This window comes from Abramis brama, assembly GCF_963993115.1.
Source record: "Abramis brama genome assembly, chromosome: 13".
In the NCBI taxonomy this organism is placed as follows: Eukaryota; Metazoa; Chordata; class Actinopteri; order Cypriniformes; family Leuciscidae; genus Abramis; species Abramis brama.
In genome coordinates this window covers 19,602,244-19,614,739 of record NC_139975.1, presented here as the reverse complement: position 1 = coordinate 19,614,739, position 12,496 = coordinate 19,602,244, and the positions used below count along the sequence as shown (strand labels likewise).

At 38.6% G+C, this 12,496-nt stretch overlaps 1 protein-coding gene across 1 annotated transcript in view; it reads right to left on the bottom strand.

Annotated features, from left to right (window-relative positions):
• gpc3 (glypican 3) overlaps positions 1-12,496 on the bottom strand; it is a 158,681-nt gene that overhangs the window by 18,649 nt on the left and 127,536 nt on the right. The window contains exon 7 of the mRNA XM_084132913.1: positions 4,626-4,830. Coding sequence (XP_083989039.1) covers positions 4,626-4,830 — 205 coding nt within the window. The remainder of the gene's footprint in view (positions 1-4,625; positions 4,831-12,496) is intronic.

Sequence of the window (12,496 nt, the reverse complement as noted above, 5' to 3'; positions counted from 1 at the left end):
AATAATGTACAATAATTTTACGTAATATTAGTTATAAATTGTATTTAGAATAGTATAATTATTACATACATTTTTAATGAATCATTAATTTTAATAATTCACTTTATTTATTTATTTATTTATTTATTTATTTTAATAATTGTTGGACCTAGGCTAATGTTAATTTATAAATATACTGTTTATATGTTGTTCATTGTTAATCTATGCTCGTTCATAGTACATTCATGTACATTTATACAGCTTAAAATTGTTAAAAATGTACTAATATGTAAGTAGAAATGAACTAACACTGTTTATTGTTAGTTTATGATACAAAATGATACAAACTGCAGGACCTCATGTTAAAAAAAAATGTAACCATGGGAGGTTTCACTTTATATCACTTTGATTGTTTGTGTTCAGTCTCTGTGTTGTTCTGTGACAACGCTTGACCCTGCTTTTGCCTTTTTTTTTACTATTTATGTTGGCAGTGAAAAAATAAACATAATAACTGGCCAGTTATTCCTTATTAATGTCTTGTTTACAGAACTGTTGCATTACATATACTGTGTATATCACACTTGAAACCAGAGTGTTAATTTTGTTAACAAAAACTGCGCCGAAAAATGTTCGACAAGCTTTTTTCACATGAGTAAGAGAAGACGATGATGAGACGACAATAAGGTAATTTAACAATAACTGTGACTATATTAACATCCAATATCGTTGACGAAAAAAGACGAGACTAAATGTAAGTTTAAAAATAAAAGCTTTACCAAAACATCTCTTTATTTTTTTTGGGGGAAAAAAGAGGAGACATAATGCAGACTTGGGATGCCACAATTCTCAGTATAATATTGAACTGTTCGACATCCACGGAGCAATACGCGCTTGTGAATTGCGTTTTTTCCCCCCGGCTTTGCGTTTAAATAATTAAATAAGTGCATTTGATCTCTCTCTGAACTAGCTCTGTTTAACCATTATGCAGCATGACGAAAATGTGTTGACTAAAACTAGACTAAAATAGCCAGACCTGGTTTCACAGACAGGGTTTAGATTAAGCCAGAATTAGGCCTTAGTTGAATTAGGACATTTAAGTAGCTTTCATAAACGTGCATTAGAAAAAAGCATTACTGTGCATTACAATGGCACTGACGTATTTTAAGATATATCAGTGCAAGTTGCTCTCATTTAAAACAGCTCATACATGCATTTTAGTCTGGGACTAGCTTAAGCCTTGTCTGTGAAACCTGGGGTTAGTTGGCTAAACAAAAACGGGACAAGGTTGACTAAATATGATAAAAACTAGTACAAAGTACATTTGACACAGGACTAAGTAATATTATCAATATTTGACATCAATATTTCAGTTTAAACAACTAAAATAACACAAACTCTTTCCCATAAAGCATCATTTAATATATGACAACAGCACGTTTGATTAGCGCTGGACTGCTCTGTTGGCCACATTATCTTGTCTAAACGGGGCGGCTGACATTAAAGTGAGTGTGGTGAGGCAGATGACAGGACCTCAGCGCTGGCTGTGTGTTTCTCGGGGTGTGTGCATATGACACACACAGCCCATGTCCTGGAATAGCTCTGCTGGCCTGGAATGCATGGGTCGGTATGGGGGTTGGGGGCAGTCCTGGGGGGTGAAGAGGCCTGGAATCTGTACCCCAGATGACGATTTATCAATCAATCCGGATCACTCAGAACATCCTCAAAATTACTGGCCGGCTGACAGCTTTGATTTACGGGGGGTCTGGGCCCAAGCTGCGGCCTGTCTGCACCTAGTTGTTGTTCTACCCATCACGTTCCCCAGACCCCTGCACAGCGCCGAAGCCGTGTCTCTTCCACAGAGCTTTGAGAAACCAGATCTACGTCGTCCATCTCAGCGCACCAGGCACAGACAGGACTTCCATTAGTGAACCTGCCTAACCTTTGGCATTCTGACTTCCTGACCCCTCCCTAAACGACCAAAATGGGATGAAAAGACAGCAGGGCTGAAGCATGTTTTACTGGGTCATCAGCTTTCTGCCTATCTGCTGTTATCTATGTACCTGTTTCATCAGAGGCCTAAAGGTCTATACTAAAACCAACAGACATATTTATACAACACTTGAGCAAGTATATTGGTCAAATATTGCACAAAAAACATGAAACTATAGGCAAAACAAAATGTACAATTATGAACAAGCTAGAAAAACGGATACTTTTGTAAATGCATTAACAACAGCAGAGAAGCAATTTAGCTGAACTTATTTTTTTAAATAATCGGCCTTTCTATATCTTGCTGTCTCCTCTGACATTTAAACACGAAATGTTGTGATGCATGTCCACATTTTTATGAAAAAATGCAGCAAGAATCTCCCCCCCCCCATGTTTACAGTGGAAAGCAAAGCATTGGAATGCAAAAACACATTCTGTGTGAATGTGATTTACATTTTTTTGGCAAATATTTGCTTGTAAAATCCAGTAAATTAAACAGGAATCCACACGAATGGGAAGTACGAAAGATTTACCCACACAGATTTTCCAACAGGTTCACAAAGACCAACAGGAGGCTGCTTGGTTTGAAAGTGATACATTGCTACACTACTGACAAGAGACAATGGACCTTAACACTTGGAACAAACATAGGCCTAAAAAAACTGTATTAGCTTTAGCCATATAGCCAAGTGATATATAAACTTATGCCAAAACACCAGAAAGATTGCTTGAAAGCACAGCCTTTGACATCTCTTGTAAATGTCCTAACCTGCATGATTGATTGTATGGTTGCAGTTTATTATTATAAATATTATAAATGCTAAACATTTAGCATTGTTTTACCCCGCTGTCCACGACACTATCAGAACAATCCTGTAATCCATTCTTAGGTCACAAACCACTGCCCTAACACACACACACACAAACAGCAAATGAGAGAGGACTGGAGAAAGGAGAGGGATATAAAATTCCAGACAGGAAAGATATATGGCCAACTGTTCATCCCAGCGCCCCAAAATGCATTCTCTTCATTCTTAATGATTAAAGCAGTAAATCGTCTTCGAGAGGGAGGGAGGACGTGCACACAAACACCACCAGCTCACAGTTCATAGAGCATTCAAACTCAGCGCTCGATGCTGGACGTTTTATCACCGGTTCGCTTCCTCTGTGTGAATCTGAGTGCTGATATGTGTTATCCTGACCTTCCACATGTGCTTTATATGTGGGATTCTCAGTCAAGCCCTGGGCCCCTGACGGCGCTACCCAGAGCGCCCAAATCTCTGCCACAACAACACGACCAGGACGACAACTCCCTCTGTTGTGTTTGCTCAGCTGGTCCGGCTTTGTCAGTCAGTATCAAACTCCTTGTTCTTGCCCCTCTGCTGTTATTCTTTGCCTCTGTTTAGTTTCTTTGCACTAACATGGTTTGTTGGTTCTTTTGTGCTTTGTTTTGCATCAAAGGGAACATCTCCCATGTACCCTGTTTGTTCCCTTGGACAATGATAGGGTCACGGGGTCACTGATAACAGACAGCTACCTGTAACCTGTGAAGTTGAGGCAACCAGGGCATGACAACAAGGACTGGCTGATGGTCCAGTGCCAGCGTAAAGGATGATGGATGATGGACGGAACTGTCAAGGTCCCAATCGGGCACATACTGAATTGTCACAAAAGTTTATCATTAGCATGTGTTTTTAAGTCTTGCCAATTTAAACATTCAACTGTCTGAGACAGTTTTGTGTGTACACACACCGAAAATGCTTGCACAGGAAGCCGCCTCTCAGACAGCGTGCAAATACCAAACTGAGTTCTCTTTCGTGTCTTCTTGTGCTTGAACGGACCAATACACACAGAAATATGCCAAAATGCCTGTCTTGGAGAGTATTCTAGTAAACAACATAGTCGGTTATGTCTTAGGTCAACTTAAACAGTTGAGAATAAGAATACTGAATCTGTGCTTTATGTCTTAAAGCAGGGGTGGTCCTGGATGGCCCCTGTCCTGCAGAGTTTAGCTCCTAACTTGCCTCAACACACCTGCCTGGAAGTTTCTAGTATGTCTAGTAAGACCTTGATTAGCTGGTTCAGGTGTGTTTAATTGGGGTTGGAGCTAAATTTTGCAGGACAGTGGCCCTCCAAGAGAAGGATTGGACACCCCTGTCTTAAAGTGACAGCAGCCTAATAAACCTGTTGCTGTCTGTGTTTTTAATGTTTATTAAACAACAAATCACACTGCTCTTGACTGAATGACTTTTGTAACTTTAATAAGGATTAATCTATATTTAAATTATACAGTGAAGATTATGTGTTATTTTACATTTGATGGTAAGCTAGTAGTTTTAGCTGTGGTATCGAGAATTGTGAAATTGCACTAGTATCTAAAATGTTGGTGTCACAACCTTATTTATTAGAATTCATGATCAAATGAGTCAAAAACAATGAAAACAATAACTTTTTTATTTAATTTTTTTAGGGAGAGGCCAGGGAAAAGTTTGGCAGGGCAAGTAAAAAAATGTAACCATTACCCCAACCGGGCCAGTAGAAATAATCCTTAGTGTTGAGCCCTGTCAACTTTCACAAATATATTAGCCAATATAATTTACAGTAGCACAGCATAAAAACACATGGAATTGAGTCTGAGTGAGTGCTATATCACTGACCTGCAAAGATGCGTAGGCGTTTGCGTCTCGGGGGTGGCCCGAGTCCTGAAACACCAGTACACTCATCTTCATCATCGCAGTCCCCGCTTTCTAGACCCTCCTCGTCCTCGTCTGCCTGGCCTTGTCCGGCTGGGTCTCTTCTCGCATTGCTCCCTCCTGGTCGAGCCCTCCATCGCTTCTCAGGCAACGTCACCATCCGTAAAAGCTACAGATAAAAAGACCATTAGCATTGAGAATGGTGGAAAAACGGAATAAAACATTACACCTTGATGACTACATAAGTATGCTGAACATATTATGCTATTAACCGAATCAGAGAACCTTCAACATGAAAATAGGTGAAATTATTGCAATATTAACTTAAAATATCAAAAGGTACTTCAAGTAAATAGCTTGGGTTAAAGAGAAAAAAGTTTGGGAATCCGTGCTCTAGAACATGTATCATATATCAGTATGAGATTAGGTTTATGGATTTGTGCTCAAATTACAATAACACTGTAGTTGAAATCTGCCAAACAAAGTCATGTCCAAATACAGTATTTCATTTCAGCACACTAAGTAAAATGGCCGACATCTGGAGAGAAACTAGTTATTTACTGGATAGAGTTGGAGTAAAATCTTAGAGATTACTATAGAAGACAAAAGAACAATAGCAGAACAATGGACCAAAAAATTAAGTTTAGATTTTTTGTGGTAGGTGACAATTCTGAGCATAGCGTGTCCTAAGGTGTCACTTCAACAACAACTATTTCAAACAGCATTTTGTGATTCATTTTATAATTATTATGCAAAATAATCAATCTGATATGACTTTACATTATTTGAAAAACTACAAGGAATATTTATATTATTAAAAATTCTTTGTCACTCTGCAGGACTATTTAATAAAGTGAAAAGTTGCTTATAAATGCAAAAAAAACAAAAACAAAATCAGATTCAGATCAGTTATGGAACCTAAATTACACACTTTCACTATTATTTTTATCCTAAAATATTGATGTTGAAAAGTCTGCATCAATCACCATCTTCTTTTGATTTTATTAAACAGGTCATCTGTTTAATATCATAAATTGCTTCATAGTATATAGTTATAAATGGTATGTGCAAAACTTCACATTGAGAATTGATTTTGAGCTTGATAAGGTTAAATATATAAAGTTAATGAAATCAAGCCATTTATTTCCAAAAAACTTTTTCTTGTCTTTCTTTTTAAATGTACTGCAATCAAGTAGAGTCAGGCATAAAAAGATAAATGTTAAAAGAGTTGATTCTTGCATCGACCGCTGTTTTGTTTTGCCAAACTATAATTGCTGAAAATTCCATCGTCCCCCTCCGTCTTCTGCTTTTCCTTTAATCTTTCTACTCTGTCTCCCTCTTTTATTGATTTCCTTCCGATGTGCGGACACAAGCATGTGCTTGTTGTTGTTGCTTTTTTTTCATTGCTGTTGTTGTTTTTGTCTACAGTAGAAAATTGAGATCAGATGGGTCTGGCTATGTATGGTTTCCCTCCGAAACAAATCAGAGGGCAACAGCTTCTGACCAGCACACAGATCTCTCTCTCTCTCAGAATAAAAATGGATAATTATTATATTATATCCCTCAGAAGATAAACAGGCCTTACTAAACAAACAAACCTCTCCATCTGTAATTTAAAGTCAGCACATTCTCAGGAGGTCAGCAGGGAAAGTCATACACCATGTTCCACCAGAAATCCACACAGGCCTCCATTCAGGCCCGAACACGGGAGGCACAGACCGCCTCTGTTTGAACAAGTCCGCAGGGTCGGTTATAGCACTGACAGAGAAACTGATTCATTTATGCAGTTTGCCCACTGGCAATGACACCAAAAAGCATAAAGCGGACAAGAGACGCCTGGTAACGGTGTGAAAATGGATAGCGCCACCTAGTGAAACCGCACTCCCATCAACGACTTCTGCTGTTCATAAAATTGAAAGAACAACAAACGCGCCTGTTTTCCCTGAGCAGCATTACAGCGAGGAATGGGCCTTTAATGCACTCTTGTTTCAACAGCATGTTTTTGGAGAGCTGCATGAGTTTAAGCCCTAAGCACATTTACTGAGGGCTCTGAATTCCTTCCTGAAGACCGTTGCCCAGTAACGACGTGAGACGGGCCGTCCCCACAAACCATTGAAACTCTGAAAGCAAACAGTCGTAAAGAGGAAAGAGAGAGAGAGGAGAGAGAGAGAGAGAGAGAGAGAGAGAGAGAGAGAGAGAGAGAGAGAGAGAGAGAGAGAGAGAGAGAGAGAGAGAGAGAGGAGAGAGAGAAACGCGGTCAAGGGTATTTTAAAACAAACTCTAAAAAAGGTAGAAGGAGAAAAGAAAAGAGAAAAGCTTACGGACAACTGTTTGGCACTGGGTATATGGAGAGAAGGCCAAATGAATGGAGCACAGCCACTTGTCCCTCTCACACACACACACACACACACATGTGCAGTGGCCAGCTGAGGTAGCACAGGATGCTTTGGTTTGGCTGGTTAGAGTACATTTCTAGACCGTGCCATTGTCACAGTGAAGGAAAATGGGGGAACTTATTCAATGCAGCATGCATTTAATTTGCCTACCATGTTAACAGGTTACAAAAAAATAAAAATTCACATTGTACACACTGCTGCGTAACAGAAGAGTAGGTGCAACCATCGTTGCGAGTCTATTTTTGTCACACATGGCGTGCTGAACTTAGCAGAAAACAATGAAAATGCACTGTAAAACTATTTAACAACTCAGTGTTTTGTAATATATGCTTTTATGATGCAATATAAAATAGTGGAGTGAATTACTCACCCATATTTTTAAAAAAGACATCTGTCGCACAGTGACAGATGCACAAACAGTCTATTCAGTCAGACAATTTAAGCAGTATGTAGTATATGTTCTGAGCAATTGGCTCGTTCCATGGTAAATGTGGCTCCTCTTAGATTTATTAAGATCAAGTTTGTGATAATCGCAGGTTCAGCTGGGGTCTGACAGGTGGGGGGAAACAACAGTGAGCGTCAGGCGATGGTCTACCTTTCAAAAGTTTGGGTTTGGTAAGATTAAAAAAAAAACTGTAATATTGTGAAATATATTGTGAATAATATTCCTCTGAAGTCAAAGCTGAATTTCTTCACACATGATCCTTCAGAAATCAGTTTTATTTATGCATCTTTGCTAATTTCTACTAATTTTTTTATTTCAAAATAATCTAACATCTATTTAAAATATGTTTTTAATAAGTGTAGAATACACAGAAATTAGTGAGTTAATGAAGTCTAAAATACCAACCAAATGAGAACAGCACCAGTTGTAAACACTGCATAACCTACATATTGCTCCCTCCTGAGGAGTCCCCCTCCTCATTCATTTCTTAAAGTTAGACATCAAGCTTTTTAGTATTCCTCAATCAATTAATTATAAACAATATAACAAGATTTTTTTTATATATATATATAAAAGAATGCATGTTTTCCCATTAATTTTTTGTAAAAATTGTATAGGGTCGCAAACGACCCGAGGTGTGTAACAGTGTAAGTATATTTTCTGCACAACAATTATTGAATCTTTGATGACTGAATAAGTGCAATTCACATTTATTCCACAAGGTGTCAATGTCTGATACACAATGATGAAGTGACGTTTCACTCATAGTTACCGCAGGCAGAAAACAAAAGAATAGGAAGTATCATCAGCAAAACTTGAAATGGCTCAGAGATTTACAGCAGAGCAAGTACTGAACGCAATCAAATATTATTGTCACTGTCACTTGATGGTGGATCTGGTGAAGAAGCTGTCGGCGATCAAAATGTTGATTTTGAAGATGTTGAAAATGATAGTTTTGAGAATATGTTTGAGATGGCGAATATGAGCCAGATACTGAATGTACTGGGAAATGAGCTCTGACGAGAACAGTGACGATGGTATAAAACATCTGCTCAAACTGAACCTTCCAAGCTACAAAAGGTAAGAAAATATGCTTAATTTTATTCTTCTGTAATTGTTAATTTAATATCAGGAGAGTTTTATATTATCGTGACAGGTAGAGATCCATCCATGTTAGATATAGATCCGGGTCGCTAAAGACCGGAATATGTAATAATGATTGGCATTTAAGGGTTAAGTTTATACTTGTTGCTGAATAAAAGTATGTGCCTTGTTAAACAAGCATGGTTAAAATGCAAAGGGAACAAACGTGAAAGAGCAATTCCAAAAGTTCCCGCATTCCCACTAATAACTCCCACTGGCCAACTCCTCATAACCATTTTACAATTTATTGCAGTTATTAAAAGAATTACTATAGTAACGCAGATATCACTTTATTTTCTGTGTGAAGACACAATGCGAGCCTGAAGCTGCAGTGAATACTGGAGAGCCTTTAAGAAGCAGAGGACACAACTAAAACAAAATATGCTTGATAAATCAAGAACAAGCCTCATATTTGAGGACTCCCCTCCTCCTCTTTCTCTCTGCGGTTCAGAGGCTTTGGGAACATGGAGCTCATGGAATGCAGTGAAGCTCAATGCAAAAAATGCAATTAGTGTCTGTTCAGCCATGCGATCTCTCCTTTTCCTAACTGCACAGAATGCAAAGGAAAACTCCACTCACAAACTCATACAAAAGGCATATGGCAAAGTGCTCAGGGCAGAGCAGTCGCGAGAGAGACGCAGTGACCACAGACCTGTTGCTGAGCCCTGCACCAGGCCTGAACTCTGCTCAGGGTCAGCGCTCAGAGCAATATTGTAATGCCACATGGCAGTTTACTGTTTAATCAAGCAGACAAGCAATGGAGCGTATAAGAGGAGAAAACTCACAGATGGGTTTCTGGAAATTATAAGACCATGACTAAACAATGATTAGCCCAGTGCAGATCTCATGCAGAAAACCTGCTGGCACGATGATATGGTCTTGTGGGTGAGTGTTGCATTGGGTTTGCTAAGGTGTTTGTAGTGTTGTTTTAGCGTGTTGCCATGCGGTTGCTGTGTTTACTTCCTGACCCAAGACAATGATTCATAGAAGTCTCTGTGATAGTTTGGTCCCTAAGTATGGCTCAGTATCCCTCCTTCAATGTAAGTTTATGGGATTTATAAATATTATTAGACCACCACATGAAAATCTTACTCTCTTCCGAAAATATAAAGGCGGCTATATATTTTTATGTACATGGTGTTTAAAGGTTTGGGGTCAATAAAATAAAATAAACCTTTTATTCAGCAAGTATTTTTATATTTTGTTACAAAAGATTTATTTTTCAAACATATAAATTATGTTCTTATGAACTTTCAAAAAGTTCTGGAAAAAACGTAGCAAATCAGCATATCAGAATGATTTCTGAAGGATCATGAGACACTGAAGCTTGGAGTAATGATGCTGAAAATTCAGCTTTGCCATCACAGGAACACACAGAGGTGGACAAAGTACACAACTTCCTTACTTGAGTGAAAGTACAGATACTACAAATATTGTAGTCAAATATTCTATAATAATTATATAATATAATATTATATATATTATATTATATTATATAAATATTAAATAATATCCGTTACAAGTAAAAGTTGTAAAGACCGTACTCATTTTTAAAAGTACTTAAGTATCAAAAGTAAAAAGTAAATGTCAATGCATTGTTTTATCATGGTTGCATTGTTGAATGTAATACAGTACTTTATGCCTCTGAATCAATGCCTGCCTACCTACCCTCATATCAATATCAAATTTGTTTCTAGAACACAGTTCTAGTAGTGGGATTAAATGTGAGATTGAATAAGTGCACTCAATAACGTCCACAATCATTTTGGACACCCAAATGGCTGTTCCCTCAAATAGTGCCCTATTTAAAGTTTTTTGGCTTTTAGTATGAATATGTTAGCCTTACTGTTATCTATAAGCTAGTGTGCTCCAAAACAATGACAAAATTTGCATTTAGAAGACCAAACCCAACGCTGAAAATGAAAATCAACTTGATGACAGAATCCAAGGTCAGATTGACGTTAATCTCCAACGTTGGACAGACGTTGTTTTGTGTATACGTTGTACAGTGAGGAAAATAAGTATTTGAACACCCTGCTATTTTGCAAGTTTTCCCACTTGGAAATCATGGAGGGGTCTGAAATTGTCATCGTAGGTGCATGTCCACTGTGAGAGACATAATCTAAAAAAAAAATATCCAGAAATCACAATATATGATTTTTTAACTATTTATTTGTATGATACAGCTGCAAATAAGTATTTGAACACCTGTATCAGCTAGAATTCTGACCCTCAAAGACCTGTTAGTCTGCCTTTAAAATGTCCACCTCCACTCCATTTATTATCCTAAATTAGATGCACCTGTTTGAGGTCGTTAGCTGCATAAAGACACCTGTCCACCCCATACAATCAGTAAGAATCCAACTACTAACATGGCCAAGACCAAAGAGCTGTCCAAAGACACTAGAGACAAAATTGTACACCTCCACAAGGCTGGAAAGGGCTACGGGGAAATTGTCAAGCAGCTTGGTAAAAAAAGGTCCACTGTTGGAGCAATCATTAGAAAATGGAAGAAGCTAAACATGACTGTCAATCTCCCTCGGACTGGGGCTCCATGCAAGATCTCACCTCGTGGGGTCTCAATGATCCTAAGAAAGGTGAGAAATCAGCCCAGAACTACACGGGAGGAGCTGGTCAATGACCTGAAAAGAGCTGGGACCACCGTTTCCAAGGTTACTGTTGGTAATACACTAAGACGTCATGGTTTGAAATCATGCATGGCACGGAAGGTTCCCCTGCTTAAACCAGCACATGTCAAGGCCCGTCTTAAGTTTGCCAATGACCATTTGGATGATCCAGAGGAGTCATGGGAGAAAGTCATGTGGTCAGATGAGACCAAAATAGAACTTTTTGGTCATAATTGACCCTTCGCTAAGCCCCGCCCTCCTTAGTTACTGTTGCTACGCCTGTCAAGCTTTTGCACCTGGCACGTCTATTACAGTATGTATGCACTGGTTTCAGACATTCCTAAGGAGATAATTAGTCATTTTTGGCGAACAGGTGAAAATATGAGAGAGCAAGACTGCAGTATGCATTCGAGGGCTATATCCACGACATAATATGCAAACGATTAGAGAATAATTTCATCAAAATTGAAGCTAAAGTCTATAACGTTAGGTTCCAGCGCAAGCAGCAGCCGCCTCGTACGCTGACCATTCAAATGGGAAACACACAAATTTGAGAAACAGCTTTGTGCATGCACAGCAGGGTAAGTGAAATGTGAAAATATTCTAATATTTATAAATCAAACAGCTTATCCATATGTATTGTGGAATAAACACAAGACATTAGCCTGACCATTGCAATGATAACATTCTCCCGCTTATATTTGTAGTGCGCCAGGCTAACGTTACTGCTCACACGTCGTGGGTCACATTAGTGACTACTGTTATGAACTGATTAAGTTTGCATACCAACCTTTTTCTTGGAGATCTCCGGCAAGCCCCCTGATGTCCCCTCCTTTTACTAACTAACTTTTACTTTTACTAGAACTAACAACGGGAGAGTCGCGATCGGATTGGGGTAACGTTACTGGTTTGGCCGTCGATTAACAAAATGCTGAAATATATTTTTAAGTAACGTTAAATTATGTCAGTGAGTCTCCGTCTTGCCTTTAATCACACTGCTTGATCCACGAGCTGGACAATAACTTTATTCTAGAGCTGCTATAAAGCCAAAACACTTTACTTTTAATTTCCTATTATCAATGTAAAGCTGCTTTGGAACAATCTACATTGTTAAAAGCGCTATATAAATGAAGATGACACCCGGCATTTCGCCCTTTGGGTTTTAGGTTTCGGGAAGGGAACAAAATCCACCACCCCGTCCAAACTTTTAGGATACCGGGTATC